This window comes from Cetorhinus maximus, chromosome 3, assembly GCF_964194155.1.
Source record: "Cetorhinus maximus chromosome 3, sCetMax3.hap1.1, whole genome shotgun sequence".
Classification (NCBI taxonomy): Eukaryota; Metazoa; Chordata; class Chondrichthyes; order Lamniformes; family Cetorhinidae; genus Cetorhinus; species Cetorhinus maximus.
The window spans coordinates 18,099,885-18,116,726 of NC_135881.1; the positions used below are offsets into that span (position 1 = coordinate 18,099,885).

General features: G+C 45.4%; 1 protein-coding gene across 1 annotated transcript in view; it reads right to left on the reverse strand.

The window, feature by feature from the left end:
* obscnb (obscurin, cytoskeletal calmodulin and titin-interacting RhoGEF b) overlaps positions 1-16,842 on the reverse strand; it is a 691,209-nt gene that overhangs the window by 71,429 nt on the left and 602,938 nt on the right. The window contains exons 75-80 of the mRNA XM_078536828.1: positions 8,618-8,652; positions 8,126-8,275; positions 5,610-5,749; positions 4,305-4,505; positions 2,661-2,740; positions 2,173-2,346 (exon numbers count right to left, since the gene is read on the reverse strand). Coding sequence (XP_078392954.1) covers positions 2,173-2,346; positions 2,661-2,740; positions 4,305-4,505; positions 5,610-5,749; positions 8,126-8,275; positions 8,618-8,652 — 780 coding nt within the window. The remainder of the gene's footprint in view (positions 1-2,172; positions 2,347-2,660; positions 2,741-4,304; positions 4,506-5,609; positions 5,750-8,125; positions 8,276-8,617; positions 8,653-16,842) is intronic.

Here is a 16,842-nt window from a genome sequence, read left to right on the forward strand (position 1 = left end):
ATCAAGGTCATGGTGAAAGAGCAGGTAATTAAAGCACTTGAAGGGCTTAAAATTGAATACTGAAGGAAGTGAGAGTGGAAATTGTGGAGGCACAGGTTATAATTTTCCAATCTTCCTTAGACTCAGGGGTTGTGCCAGAGGACTGGAGAATTGCAATTGTTACACCCCTGTTCAAAAAGGATATAAAGATAAGCCCAGAAACTACAGGGCAGTCAGTTTAACCTCGGTGGTGGGGAAGGTTTTAGAGGCGATAATTAGGGACAAAATTAATAGTCACTTGGGCAAATTCTGGTTAATTAAGGAAAGCCAGCATGGATTTGTTAAGGGCAAATCATGTTTAACTAACTTGTTTAAGTTTTTTGATGAGCTAACAGTGAGGATTGATGAGGGTAACGCTGTTGGTGTGGTCTACATAAACTTCCAAAAGGCATTTGATAAAGTGCCACACAGTAGACTTCTGAGCAAATTTAGAGCTCATGGAATAAAAGGGACAGTAGCAACATGGATATGAAATTTGCTGAGTGACAGAAAACAGAGTAGTGGTGAGCAGTTGCTTTTCAGATTGGAGTAAGCTTTATAGTGGAGTTCCCAAGGCTTCGGCTCTTCCTGGTATATATTAACGAACTAGAATGATATGAAAATTGGAAGTATTGTGCACCATGAGGATTGTGTTGAACTTCAAAAGAACATAGACAGGTTGATGGAATGGGTGGACAAGTGGTAGATGAAGTTTAATGCAGAGAAGTATGAAGTGATTCATTTTGGTAGGAAGAACATAGAGAGAGAGACAATATAAAATGAAGGGTACAATTCCACAGGGGGTGCAGAAACAGATGGACTTGGGTGCATAAATGGATAAATCATTGAAGGTGACAGGACAGGTTGAGAGCACGGTTAAGAAAGCATAAGGCATCCTGGGCTTTAACAATGGGGTATAGAATAAAAAGGCAAGTATATTATGTTAAACCTGTGTAAAACACTGGTTTGGCTACAATGGGAGTATTTCCCTCAGTTGTAGACACCACAATTTAGCAAGGTTATGAAGGCATTAGAGAAGGTGCAGAAAAGATTCAAGAGAATGGTTCCAGTGATGACGAATTTCAGTTACGTAGAGAGATTGGAGAATTTAGGCTTGTTCTCCTTGGGTAAGAGTTCAAGGGGAGCATTGATAGGAGTATTCAAGATCATGAGGTGTCTGGGCAGAGTAGATGGGGAGAGACTGTTCCCACTGGTGGAAGGATCGAGAACCAGAGGGCAGATCTATGGTAATTGGCAAAAAAAGCAATGGCGACAAGAAGAATAACTTTTCCACGCAGTGAATAGTTCAGAGCTGGAACGTACTGCCTGAGAGTATGCTGGATGCAGGGTCAACTGAGGCTTTCAAAAGGAATTGGATCATTATCTGAAAGGGAAAAAAATGCAGGGCTATGGGGAAAGGCAGAGGAGTGGCACTATGCTCCTTCAGTGGGCCAGCACAGACATGATGGACTGAATGGCCTCCTTCTGTGCTGTAACCATTCTATGATTCTAAATCAGAGGAGTGGTGCCTGAATAATGATCTACCTCCTCCCCGGTAGAAGCAGAGGTATAGGCGATCACTGGTTTTGGAGACTTAGGATTCAGAACTACTAAATAATTGACTGAAAAGGATGCCAAAGGTACATTACACCTACATGAAGGCTCTAAGGTCAGGTTGAGGAAGAATGGCACATGACAGCTGTGACTTTGGAATTCACAGAGCTTTCAGGATTTGACAGCTGCCATTATAGGGCAACCATTCCACTGATCAGTGGATGCTGGTTCCAGGTTCTATCACAATGAGGATGGTTACATCTGCAAGTGGCTGCTATTTTTTAGGACAGCAGTACAGGTCAGGCATTTAGCTTTTTTTCTCCCAGGCCATCGTGCAAGTGACATGTCAGAGGTGACACCAGGCAGCCCGGTCATTTTTGCCTTCTCAGCTGATGCAGACAACATATATGCCTCTTTTATTACATTCTAAATGAATCCTAGTGAATGGAGGCACAGGTTACAACTTTTCAGAACCGTAATAATGTTTGTCTTTATAAGATCAACTTTTTAGACTGTTTATTATTTTCAAAACAATTTCATAACTTAAATTTACAAGGATCTGTATTCAGTTATCTGTTTGCGCATTTCTGCATTACAAACCTGATGTGGAAATCAGCAATTTCATGAATATTTTGGAAAATTGTTTGTTTGCTATTTGCTACTGAGGGTGGTACATGGGGACTTGTTTCGATATGTTTGACATGATGGTCGACAAAGAATTCTAAATCTCTTGTGAACTCTTTTTCAGTTGCAATGAGGTCCTGCACAAGGAGGCTGTAATCACATAAATCACAATATACTGTTAGACAAAAACTTCTAATCTGAATAATACATTTTAATTATAAGAAAATATTGATTCCACAAATGTGTTGCATAATTAAAGAAATGTTTCAATTGAATAATACGTAAATCAGAGAAAGCCATTATGCCAGACTAAGCCAATCTTATCTCATGAAACAAATTTAACTTGAAAATCATTTTGAATAAAAGTCAATGTATTAAGTATCCGAGTTTCTTATTTTTAGAAAAGAATAATGATAATTTTAATATAAAAGGATAGAGTAGAAATGCGACTCAAGTCCACTCACTATAACTTTCTCCTGTACTCCTCTTCCGATTCAATCTCCCCGGAGAATTCAGGGCTTTCTAGTGCAACTTCAGTTGAGAACTGTAAAATATGAGAAATAAACCCTGTTTAATTTATTCAGTGAGTAGAAGATGTGTATAACAAACCAGCATTTTGTTTCTGTTTCATACTTGATGCAAAGTACAGTTTGAGAGAGGCTGAGAATTTGGGAAACATCCAGTTTGGCTATAGATAAACAGTTCATTATTACCAACTGAGTATTCAACTGAAGTTATCTGGTTCAAATTACTTGCCCATCTCCCATCTATGAAAATATAAGTATGTATTGTTAATTATATAAATCTTTTTCCTTTTTGAGGGTAGCTTTCCTTCAAGTGCCTTGAAAATGATACACAGAATTTTGCTATTCTAGCAATTACAAGGCATTTAATAGCTAAAAAAATTAAAGTATGGAGTAATTCTAAGGCAACAATCTAAGGATTCTAGTGGTATCGTAATCTGCAAAATCAAAACGGTTTATAATTATTATCTGAATTCTGTACTAGACTAGATCAAAACTTTAAATTTACTTTCTGATATCCGTTGTTGTTATCAATATATATTGTTTGCACATCATGTTGGGATTTTATTAGCCACTTCATTGTTAATATTTGTATTGGCAGTAGCTGTTTGTCCACAGATTCAATGTGTTCTATGTCTTTGACACGTGATGAAGTTCACACAAGAGTATTAGCAATTGTGGTGTTATTATTTCAGATCAATTGATAGATATAATAAAAGTAATTAGGTCCAATTTTAAAAGTGTAAGGGTACAGTGTTCACATGAGCCCTGAGTGGGCAGCATAACTGGGGAGTCTGGGAACATTGGGGTCCTGCAGACCTAAACTGCCAGGACTAATCTGAATAATTTTTTTCTGTCTCCTACCCAAACCTGGCTTGATTTATACTACCTGTCTAGCGGGCATGGTCACCGAGTTAGTTGAATGGGTTGAGGAGAGGGGGGGGAATAGGAGGGTTCTGGTGGCGATGGGATAGCCCAAGGCTAGTGAGGCCCAAAGTGTCCTTATAAGGCTGGATGAGAATTCATACTCCACTTGGCACACAAGGAAACCTAAAAGAAAATGTTTCACAGACTTTTTGAGCTGATAATACCTGACGATCCGACAATATTGGTCTGGTGGACAAATTGTCACTGCTCACCTGCTCATACCTCTGACTTAAAATGCACATCAAGTCCAGTTCTGCATATTTAAAGGAAACCGCCTCCTTCCTTTTGCTCTCCTACTCACTTGCTCTACTGAGCATGTTAAGATAGGTAAATGGCAGGATGACACTGGGATCATGTGACCAGCCTTATTTTAATTGCCACCTGCCTACTTTCCATCAAGGAGGTTTAGTTAAAATCAAGGCATCTGTGTGTATTAGCATTCAAAGTAAAAATTCAAAGTACAACAATTTTTCCAGGGTTGGGAAACAGATGATAAGCAAATAATATACCACATTTCTGATATTGCAAGGTTACTATTTGTCACTTTTCAACGGCAATATCTAGGTTTATGTCTTTCTGTACAAGAGAAATTTACTTCCTAATGTTTCTGTGTCTACGTGTGTTTGACCGATACTGAAATGAAGTTGTGAAGTTTACCTTCAATCTTTTGTCCAGATAGGCAGGAGATACCCAACCTTGTCTGGCAGGTGTGGTTTTAGTAGGCTTGGTCCTAACCAACCATTTCAGTGGGTGTGCAGAGTCAAGAACCTCCACATATTGCCGCTCTTTAAGGTGAATGGACTCTTTCTCAGTTGGTAGTGGGTTGTAGTCTGCTGTAGCCACATAAATGTCAAAAACCTGCAATGAGAAAAGGATGGAATTAAAATGTATTTTTTAACTGCTATTCACTAAGGCAATCTGCCTATTTTCGTTACAGTTTCTTCCTCTTTGCACCACATATAAATAAAATACTGCAGTCTTCTGCCTAATAGCCAGCCAAGTCAGTAGTGCCCATGGGCAGAGACACAAGTAAATGGTGCCTGACAGTTGTAGGTTTTTAGGTTTGGAGTCAAGATTGTGATGGTAGGGGTGGGATGGGGCCAGGGCATGAACGGCGCCAAGATTGTGGCTTGGACTAGGGAGGGTAGCAACCTGTCAGTAATTGAGGTGGAAGGGGAGTTGGTCTTACTACATCGTAGGTGAGGGAGGTATTGCAGCGATTAGCAGGATAGCCCAATAAAAGGAAGGCCGAAGGCTAACTTGTGAGGCCCAGAGCAGGACTCATGCTCCACAAGAAAACCTGAAATATAAATTCCAAACTTACCTGCTGGGCTTCCTGTGGTTTTGACTGATGGAAGAAGCTGACACTGCATCCCCAACACCAACCGCAGCCCCCCCATCACCACAGCCCTCCCCCTGCCAGCCAATGAGGCCTCAGGTTGGTACTGTAGATGAGATCCTGACTATACAATGGGACCTGATTAGGAGCCTGCTTCCTTCCTGCTAGTGTCCCTCTGACCTGCTCAAAAGCAGGTTAATATGGGGACACATGGAGAAGGAATGTGGATTGGTGGGGGTTATTGATGCCCGTTATTTGAACTGCTCTCTCCCCCAACCATTTTCTCCAAGGTTTGGGTAGTTAAACATGGGTCCATTAAATCTATTCTGTAAGTCTGGTTGTTTGATCAATGAGCAAATGTTTTTAATTTTTTTTCTATTATTGCAAATTCACATCCTACAGTGGGGAAAACTTGTAATTTCTATTTGGTTCTATTTAGGGCTTATGTCAGGATGAATATTTTATGCAGTGATCAAAGTTCAGGATAAAACCTTACAAGATCTTGTCAAGTAATATGATGGTAGACTAAGTTTTTTTTCAGGATATGTAAGCTAAGTTGGGTCAAATGCCGTCGTTCATGCCTTTTATCTTGTTATAAAGGAAATTTAAAGTGCACACTCTACCTCGCCTCTGGTTTCTGCATCTTCAGACTCGGAGGAGGATTCGTTGACAATAGAAGAAGGCCTGGATCTACCATGACGTGGAGATGGAGATGGAGTCTTTGCTTCCTCATCACTTTCTGCTCCAGGAACACGAAGTGAAGCTGAAATACAATGCAGACTTTTTGATACATCTCAACTTCATCTTACCATTGCTTCTTAATTTAGCTTGTCTTTTCCCCTACTCTTTATGGTGTCTTGCACTACACACTGTTACACTTCCCCTAGGTTTCTCAAAAAATGTGTAAAATCTGTTCCATTCACTGCAAAAAGATCACCAAGAATTTCTTCAGAGTTCTGTCAATCAGCAGCCGTAACTTTGATGGATATCCTGTTTTCCCATCAATTTGTGATATCCACAGCTTACAGTGATCAATCAGGAGAATCCCTGAGACAATTCTGAGTGCTTGTTTTACTTCTGGAAACTTTTCTTTCATACCACATGCCATTCCCAGTTCTCAGACCTCTGCAGTGCAGCTCTACAATTGGTGTACAAGGATGGTTTTGGATGAGTGGCTTTGGGGTTTTTCCTTCAGTATGGAAGTACCTATCCTTTGCTCAGTGCACTTGCCCTGGTGACATGGTTTCAACAGCGATAATGCATTGTGTTACTCAGTAGTACAAGACTCTCGACACGGGTGGTATTTCAGCTTGATGTTATTTCAGGATGAGCTCTTCTTGGCACTGAGATAGAGGGCAGAATTTTCCCCCCGATTGGGGGTGCGCCGCCATTTTATGGGGGCGGGCCTCAGCGTGACGTCCGCAAGGAAGCGCTATGTGCTCCCTGTGCGGGCGGGGAGCGGGATTTCCTGAGCCAAGAGTGCGCTCTTTCATGCATGCGCGCGCTCATCTCCCTGGGGCTAAGTGCTGTCTCAGGGAGATCGGCTACACATTAAAAAATATTGAAAACAGAAAAAAAAAATCTCCCTGACATGTCCCATCACTTTCAGTTTCCCTTTTATTAAAAATTTATAAACATACATGAAACCTCATCCTGCCCTGTGCTTGAGGTTTCATCCTTTTTCCAATGCCCTCCAGGGTTCCTGGCCTGCCCACCAACCTTAAGGTTGAACGGGCAGGTCCACTAATTACATTAATTACTTTGTCAATGGCACAGCTGATTTGGCTGAGCCCCCGCCGACCTGAAAATTGAAATGGGGCGGGGTGACATCTGGACTTCCGCCTGACGTCATCCTGCGTCATTTTATGCGTCTGTGAGCGGGCCCGCCCCCACGCTCACTGACCGGGAAATCCTGGCCAGAAAGTGACATTTAGGTAGGGAGCATGTGGAAGGAGTGGATGGATAGAAGGGCAGAGGTAGAAAGGAGGGCTGGAATCTAACTTGCATGCCGTGGGTCTTGATGTTGGGACCAAATGCAGCTCCTTGATTTGCATGAGCAGAGGATGGGACTGCAGGAACAACTTTATCTGTGGCAGCCAATTAAAAGGCTGGGGCTGTTGTCCAATTAAGGATGGCGACACACTTCTCTGAGCTGCTGGCCCAATCAGATGACCTGCAGCACTGCAGCCTCAGCCGTCTCACCAATAGAGATGGCCGCTGCTGAGCCTGTAGAGAGAAGAAGAGGGCACTTCCATATTGAAGTGCTCTTGAAGGACTGGTAAGTGAGTCATGGATGTGCTGGGTCCAGACAAGCATGTTCTGGCGATCAGAGGAGTGAACACTGAACATAACATCAGAGCCACTGGGGTGCCCACTGTCACCAGGATCCTCTCCCTAGGCCATGTAATCCCTGCAAAGTAAAGCCCTCCTGGTGATGTTATTGGGAGCCCATCTTTATGGGAGTGGCAGACTCAACATGTGGTGGAGGGCTTTTTGAAACCTTGTAAAATCCCAGCAGCTATTTACCATTGGCTTGGTAAAATAGCTATTAACAGGCCAATTAGGTGGCCAGTGGCCAAGCCGCTACAGTTTCTTCTTTTGGTAATATTTCCTGGCAGCTGGAACATGTCAGGCTTCCCTGTCGATGACTACTAATGCCACTTTACCACTCTTTCTGCTTCCCAGTCTGCCTCCAAAGGGCTTGTAAAATTACGGCCGAGGAGTGGGTTAGTGCCATGAGCTTAACAAGAATGTAATTCTATAAACGCAAAAGCCTGTGGATGCTGCAAATTTGAAATGAAAACACAAAATGTTGGAAATATTCAAGCAGGTCAGGTAGCATCTGTGGAGAGAGAAAAACAGAGTTACCGTTTCAGGTTTGTTCTGATGAAAGGTCACAGACCTGAAATGTTAAGAATGTAATTCTGTTTGAGGAGCAGGAGGTTTAAACTACAAATTAGTGGTACTGTCCAAATGTGCATGGGATCACTCGAATTCCATAGAATGTGAGACAGAGTTCAATTTGAATGCTTATTTGTTATAGGCACCATTAATGGGCGTTGGTGGCGATTACATTCTAAATTAGCTTTCTCAAAATTAATAGATTACATTAGACTAATCTTTACTGCCCAAGGCTCACCTTGGGTGATTTTTGCAGAGACCATTTGCGTGATCTGAGATGTTAATTTCTGCAGGAATTCTTCCGTGCCGACATCTGCTAGTGAAAACTGCGGGAAGGCTGTGGTTGTAGAAACTTCTCTGCTGACTTCTGTTAGTATTTCTCTCTGATCTGTAATACAATAAAGGAAAATATTCTGGGAACTAGAGAAGCATTTGTGTTGTAAAATCTAAAAATATAATAACTATAAAAATTGCATTGAGAGAATAGAATGAAATATAAATATTATATGTTTCATATGTAATTTAGTTTTTAGTTAAAAATGTGCACAAAATAAATATCTGTGTAAATTGAAAACTATTTGAGCACTTTGTAATCAAGAGAATATCCATAAGTTTAGCACTGTTTTTGCTGATCGGGTACACACGTTTTTTAAACTATAAAATTCCATAAGAGCAGGCTTCAATGTTTCAATAAGCTTACCGTTTCATTAAGTTGTACAAAGATACTCACTTTTCTCTGGTTCTTTACGGTCAGTTTCTTGTGGTCTTTATCAGAGACATAATATCATTGTCACACAGTTGAAGTGAAAATAAAGAAATGAAATTAAAAAAAAGAATTAGGAACTCTATTTTTGAAACAATCTACAACCAGTTTTTTAAATGAATTTAGCAGCATTTTCTTTAACATCTAACCATATATTTTTTTTGTCTCAGGAAATGGGCATCACTGGAAAGACAAGCACTTACTGTCCTAACATGTAGAGAAGGAGGTGGTAGGCCACTCTTAGAACTGTTGCAATCCATGTGGTGAAGTTAATGCCACAATTCCTTTCTGCAGTGCGTTAATGCAACTGAGTGGCTTGCTTGGCCACTTCAGAGGGCAGTTATGTGGGTGTGGAACCAAGTCACATATAAGCCAGACCAGATAAACGTGGCAGGTTTCTTTCTCCAAAGGACATTAGTAAACTCAGTTTTCTAACAGCATTATAGATTTTTAGGGCAGTATGGCTTTTTATTTCCAGATTTCTTAAACTGAATTTAAATTTTCAAATTGCCAGGTCTGAACTCATATTCTCTAAATTATTAGTACATCTCCAGACTATTATTCCACTAACATAACCATTTTGCCACAGTACATTCACGAAGCAAGTGATATAAACTTAGCCGTAATTTTTGATGTGTAAAAGCTTTTTGTGCCAACTTATGGCCTGAAAATTCCATTCGGTGTGCAGGGGCGGGCCCCACACGGCGACGCGTAAAATAATGCGCGGTGATGTCGGGCATGCATGCCGACATCACCACACGTTGTTCTGATCTTCAGTTTGGCGGGCGCGCACCAGAGTCAGCTGCACTTCCGCTAAACTGTCAAAGGCCTATTAAAGCCATTAATCAACTAATTGAGGCACTTGTCAGGGCTGCCCGTCCAACCTTAAGGTTTGGGGGCAGGCAAAGAGCCCAGGTGGCCTTCGCATTTTTCATGGAATCTCATCCACGGGCGGGATGAGGTTTCATGAAGGGCTTATAAGTGTAATAAAAATTTTTATTCAAATTCATTGATGTCCCAGCTCATGTCACTGTCACGAGGGGACATGTCTGAATAATTTTTTAAATTCTATATTTCAAGTTTTCACAATCAGATTAACCTCCTTGAGGTAGCTCCGTGCCTCAGGGAGATTTCTGTGCTCTTTCGCGCGCAGGCCCCAACTCTCCCTCCTCCCGCACAGAGAGCGCTGAGCACTTTCGGATGCGCATCAAGCTGGGCGGGCCTTAATTGGCCCGCCCACGTAAAATGGCGGCGTGCACCCCGCATGACAGGGAGAAAAACCTCCCCAATTCATGGGCTGAATTTTAGGGGGAAGTGGGGTGAGGTGGAGGTTGTGGAGCTTCCTTCCTCCACCCACTCCCCCACCCCCGCCACAAGACTGAGCAACGTTAAACAAGGCTGCTCTACAGCCATAACGTGCTCTGGGCAGCCATAAGGAGGTGAGGGTGGGACTATCACCCCTCAGTGAGAGGAAATCCCACCAATCAGATTGGTCAGCAGCTCTAGCAGCAACAGAACTCAGTAGTGGGTGCTGCTGGGACTGCAGGTATGCCTCGGGATGAAGAGAATATGGCTGCAGAGTGACACAAGGAGCCTAGGACGAGGGACGAAGGGAGTGAGGGGGGTGGGTTTTGGTGGTCAGATAGTAAGTGACAAGGGAAGGTGACATCTTGGGAGGGTGCCCCTGATACACCCAAAGCTCCCACCAAAACAACATATCCCCCTTTTCTTCCTATCTTTTAATGAACTGGGTTAAAAAAATGGCCTTGCCATTCCTGCCTAACTACGCACGCAAACTGTATTATGCTGAGGCCAGCTTAATATTCAGGTCAATTGGCTTATTAACAAGCTCTACTGCGCAATTATCTTTTTAAAAATGGCGTGCTAGCTGCCAACTTTGGGGAATAGGTCGGGGTTGGGCAGGAAGGCAGTGGGCTAGCCACGCAACATATTTTATGTGGCCTCTGCTGAAAATATGCCCGGCAAGCGGGCTGTATAATCCAGCCACAATTGTGTCACTAACAAATCTCTGAACATATCAAAGTAACAAGCATTTGGCCTGATTTTCATCTCCCTAGTTTGGACAGGAACAGGGCATTAATATGCTGAATATGATAGCACAACACTTACTGCCTCAATCTTGCTGACATCCAGGTTGCCACCATTGTAGTGGGCCTAAAATAAGCAGCAAAGGTGCCTTCTGGAAACAGGTGGGAGTCTCATTAACTCTGAAAATTGGGGTCATATGACATCTATAAAACTCTGGTGAAATTTTGAAATACCACTGGGCAGAGCATGTGATGTGCATACTCCTTAAACGAACCATGTCAATCAAGTTGAAAACAGTTATTAGAAAAATAGAAAAAAAAAATAGAAAAAAACCCACCCCTACTATTTGAAAATGATCAGTTAGTTTTGGCCCTACCATTCTATGTAGCCCTGGTTATATATTCTGCATAATGTATCTTCCTGAAAGAAGGAAGCAACATCACAGGACAAATACCCCATATACCCAACTATGCTGATGTCAAAATTAATTCCCTTTATCCTACTACAAATTCTTTCCCCTCATATCAGAATCACGAAATGTTAAAGCACAGAAGGAGGCCTTTCACCCCATCATGTCTGCAAATTACATTACATAGGGCAGAATTGTGACCTCCGAGGTTGAGCTCGGCAGGGGTGGACGGTGGCAGTTGGGAAGCTGACCGCCACCTGCGATCAAGGCAGAAGATGATTTCATGCCGGCGGGCCAATTAAGGCCCACCCAGCATGAAAACTGGCTGCAGAACCTCAGAGAAAGGGCGAGCGGGGGCCTGTTGTTGACCAATGCTGACCCGCCGGCCGATTCAAAAGCGGTGCAGGCAGCCCCAGGGAGGCTGCCTGTGTCGGAGTTGCAACAGCGACATGGCTGAGACCCAGGAAGGCGAACCCATGCGGGAGGTGAGGTCGGCAGGGCAGTCAGCCCCGTGTTTCTCCGACAAGTGCCTCTATGCTCTCCTGGAAGAGGTGGCTGCCAGAAGGGACACCCTTGTCCCCAGGGATGGGAGGAGGAGGCCACCGCACCTCATCAAGAAGGCATGGGAGGAGGTGGCAGCTCAGGTGAGCAGCCACAATGTGGCTCCAGTGCCAGATGCGCTTCAATGACCTGCTGCACGCAGGAAGGGTGAGTACGTGTTGGTATGGGCAAGTGTGCTGAAGTGTTTTGGGCTGGCCATCCCTTGTGGACCTCAGGGATGCTAGAGTCTAAGTGCCAACTGTCAATGATGCCGGAGTTGGCCAAGGGGGTGAACCCTGGCTGCTTGGACGGAGTGCCTTGCAGCTCAAGGTCCATGACTCAAATGTGTCCTGCAAGGTGTTCCCCAGCTGGGGTTGGCCAGGCTGCAATGGTGCTGCAGGTAAGAATGGACTAATCAATGCTCCTCTGTCCTTTCAGGAGAAGATATCCCATAACAGTATTGAAAGGTCGTCGACTGGCGGGGGATCCCCACATCTCTTCATCTTCTCCTGTAATGAGCAGGAGGCCTTGGAGCTTGAGAGGCGCCATGCACCTCGGTCAACCAGCTGCGTTAAGGTTGGGGTGTGAGACGAAGGTAAGAGTGCAGGGCAAATGAGAATTTCGGCTTGTGCAACCATTCTCGTGTACCCTCTTCATTGATGTGAGCCACAAATCTGGAGTCCCCATTGATAAAAGAAAGACGATGTCACCATGATGCAGATCTCTGTTGTCTCACCAGGGTGCCTGGCATGCACAGTGACAGTGTGATGACTTTAATTAATGACATGTTCTTCTGCTCCCTTGTAGGTTCACCAGCAGACATTCGCACTCATGACCCTGGAGGGCTACCCCTGACCCCAGAGGACCACCATGATCCCCACACACCAGTGAGACACCCGCTTTCTCAACCAGGCACCAGCGCAGATACGAGCACTTTGGTGTACATTAGATCGCCGTCTAGTATCTCAGTGCACAGTGGTGAGAGCGCTTCACACTCGCTTGAGGTGCAGGGGGAGGCAGAGAGTGCCTAGGGCGCCAGCAGTTGGAGGACTGCTGGTGACCAGGACAATGCTCAGTTGAAGGCTGATGATGGGCCCCAGGAGTCGTCCATTAAGCAGCAGATGCTGGATGTCCAGCGGGGTGTGCGGGAGAATCTGGCGGAGATCCATGAGGGTATGCGTGCAATGGTCTCCGTTTTGGAGGAGTCCCTGTGGAGCATGAGCACTGTTGATCCTCATGGCCGGGCGCACTGCCTCCTTCATGGAGAGATTGGCGACTCTCATGGAGAGGCTGCTCCAGGAACAGAATGAGGAGTCCCTGGGGTTGCGGATCTGCAAGCCCACACACAGGAAATGACCTCAGCTGGTCAGTGTCCATGTGTGAGATGGATGGGCACCCAGTATCCCAGCTAGGTGCCTGTCCATCAATGGTGAGCAGGGAGATCCAGAGCGACCTCACATTGGCGCACTTCACGTCTTTCGTCTCTGCGGGCTCCTCTCAGGATGCTCTGGTTGACGGCATCTGCTCCTCCACTCCTCTGCCAGTGACCGTGGCATCTGATGAGAACTGCGGCGCCTGGGGAGATGCCAGCCATGGCACTGGCCACTCCCACCCAGGCGGGGCCAGCTCAGGCTCCACTGGCCAGAGGACGACCGCCAAGGCCATCAAGGCCAACGAGACAACAGAGTCAGCAGGGTGTCTCCAATGCTGGTGCCAGCGAGGGGGGAGGACCTAGATGTAGCACCTGTAAATGTAAGTTTAAAGCACCCTAAGCACAAGAGGGGCTGGTCACGGGTGATCTTATGTTCCCCCATTTAGCTTCTTGTTTTTAATGGTGTGACTACAAACACCGGTTATTGTTCAGTTCAAGAATCTGTGAGTTCCAACATTAAGTGACATTTGATTTTGTGTCATTGGCCTGGGTATGCTTCATTTGTTCTGTAGGTGCAGGGTAGGCCAGTATTTAATGCTGGACATGGGTCTCTTGAAACTTTATTGCTCATGCACTGAGTGTATCGTGGGGGCCAAGGAAATGGTCCTTTCTGGATCTAGGGTGGAGGCAGCAGCCCTGACATGAGGTGGGAGTTCTTATTTGGTACCCTAGCTGAAGGAGCGTTGGATCAATACGTCCCTGGTGTCCCTGCCTCACCAGGCTCATCTTCGGACTTATTACTGGATTCATCATTTGTTGCCTGTGGAGCTGCGTCAACATCCTCTTCCTCCACTGGGTACCCTCTTGCCAGTGCCAGATTGTGGAGAGTGCAGCATGCAACCACTATCAGTGACACACGCTCTGAGGGGTAATGCAGTGCAATACCTGAATGGTCCAGGCATCGGAAGCGCATCTTAAGAAGACCAATGGTCCTCTCAACTACCTGTTGTACCGCTGCTCCTCCTCTGTTCTTGGGTGGCGGAGAGGTGTCATGAGTCACCTTTTCAAGGGATGGCCATCCATCCAGTCGGGCTGAAGTGCTGAAGAGCCCCGGCACCTGGGAGTGTCTCAGGATATAAACATTATGGGAGCTGCCAGGGTACCTTGCACAGGCTTGCAGAAACTGCATTTTGTGATCACACACTATCTGCACGTTCATGGAGTGGAATCCATTCCTGTTGACGAAGGCACCTGGCTCACCCGCTGGTGCCTTGATGGCCACATGTGTGTAGTCGATGGCACCCTGGGTGCAGGAGAACCCAGCAATCGCTGCAAAGCCTCTGGCTCGCTCAGCCTGGCTGGCCTCGTCCATGCGGAAATGAATGAAAGTCAATGCACACTTGAACAGAGCTTCTGTCACCAGTTTGATGCAACTGTGGACAGCTGATCAGGAGACTCCACAAAGATCCCCTACTGAGCCCTGGAAAGAGCTGAAGGCATAAAAGTTGAGGGCCGTTGTGACCTTCAGAGCCACTGGCATGGGGTGTCCAGCCACACATTCGGAGCTGATCTCAGGCCCGATCATCTGACAAAGAGAGTTAACGGTTTCCTGGAGAGGAGGAGCCTCCTTTGGCATTGCACCTCAGACATATTGAGGTAGCTGCATTGCTGCATGTAAACCCTGGCGGCAGGATAGTGGCGTCTTCTGCAGCCCCCTTCTGCCTTGGAATTCCTGCTGGCCCTGGGCCCCTTGTTCCTGCGCCTCTCCTCCCACAGGTCCCTCCCCCAGAGGCTGCATTGGGACACCTGACCTCCTCTCCCTTTTGCCCCTCTGTTTCTTCTCAGAGGAGGTGCCGCCAGCGGAGACCACAATCACCATTACTAGAGTAATGGAGGGCTGTCTGATATCTGGAAGGGCCTACAGATTCTGAATCCTCCAGGGGCCTGGAATACACCAATGAGTCCGGAAATGAAGCCTAGAAATGCTCAAATGAAGCTCAGAACCAAGGTGAAGCTGTCCAGCAACCAACAGCACACGATCTCCAAAACTCCTCATTACTCACATTGACAATGCTGCTGACCTTTCTTATCCCACCCGTGGATGAGCTTTTGCAAATTGTGGGCTGCTCGCCTGCCCGTTTTGCCCGTGTGACGGGCGAGAAATCGCACGGGCAACGTTAAATCTCTGACAATTGGGGTGTCAAGGGCCTCTTAATTAATGGCTCGCCCGATGTCAACATGCATCACTTAATGCTCGAGCGGGTCAGGCACATGCCTGCCTGCCAAGGTCAAAATTCTGCCCATAATCTCTCTCTTCATATAGCATCCTCATCATCAGGGGGTTGCTAATCATGGCTCAATGGGGCAAATAGAACAGGGCTACTCGAGAAGTACCTCAGCTGGTAGGGAGATTGAATCCATGCCATCAGCAGTATTAGGCACAAGCTCTAATCAACTGAGCTAACCGGCTCTACTTACCACAGTACTCTGAACATCTCACTATATTTGTCCCACAATTTCAAGATTTTAACCAATCTCTTACTTGATCTTCTCTATTTCTTCTTTAAATCTTTGTGGTGACCTGCACTATAATACCTGCCCCCATCCTTATCCTAAATGTGTGCTAATCTTATCCCATTAGTCCATTGGTAGATTATTTAAAGTTGTTTATTTCAAGCCAATCTACTCAAGCTGAGTGTCTCAAAACAAGTTCTGGTTTGGAAGAGGGAAATGCAGAGGTCGATGCAACTCAAACCATGGCCCATTTGGTCAACCAGAAAAGTACAATTTTTTTGGGTTGCTCATTTGCCAGGTCTATTTATTCAAGTAAAGGGTAAGAGATCAGGACAGGGAGAAACAAATTCAAAGGAAAGGATCTGATCTGAGTAAGAAAGGCTTCCATGCACGAGTATCTTTTGTGCTTCTTCCTTTCTTCAACTGATCCCTCATGGGCAGGATTTAACTTTCATCTGGCGGGTGCGCACCTGACACGATCGGGCGTAAAATCATGCATGATGACATCGGGTGAGCCTCGCGCACTCTCGTGATCTTTCGGTCAGCAGGCATGTGCGAGAGTCGGCTGCGTGCCCACCGACAATTAACAGATGAATTAAGGCCCTTAAGCAATTATTAATTTGTATTTTTCGCTGCCTGTCCAACCTTAAGGTTGGCGGGCAAACGAATAGGCCAGGCGGTCTTTGCATTATTAACAAAACCTCATCCACGGGCGGAATGTTTCCAACGGTAAATGGAAATCTATTAAATGTTTTTCACCATCATTTTAAACATGTCACTCTTAATGTGACTGAGTCACATGTGGGGACATGTTTATATCATCTTTAAAATCTTTAGTTCCGTTTCTTCAATTCTTCAGCTCCTCAGGCAGCTCTGTGCCCTCAGGGAGCTTTCAGTGTTTGCTCCCCCACACATGTGCAGACTTCCGTGCTTGCCTTCCTCCTGCCCTCACCACGGCAGCACTGAGCTCCTCAGCGCACGTTTCACACTAGCTGGCTGTTAATGGGCCAGCCGGTGTGAAATCGCGGCTGGGGGCCGATTGCTGGCAGTAGCCTGTTTTCCAGCCGCTCCCGGACCTGCCCACCACTCCTGCCCGATGAATGGAAAATCCTGGCCCATCTTTTCTCCTGAAGCCACACACTAGTGCTGACGTTTAGCTCTATGGATAAGTCACACTCTCCTGTATCTGGTCTAAAAGGCCATTCTTTATCCGTATGTCTTCAAAGTAAACAAAAAGCACATTCAGAGCTTAGCTAGATTTTTGTCTTACCCATCCACATGTGCAGTTTTCAGCAGAGTTCACTGGAT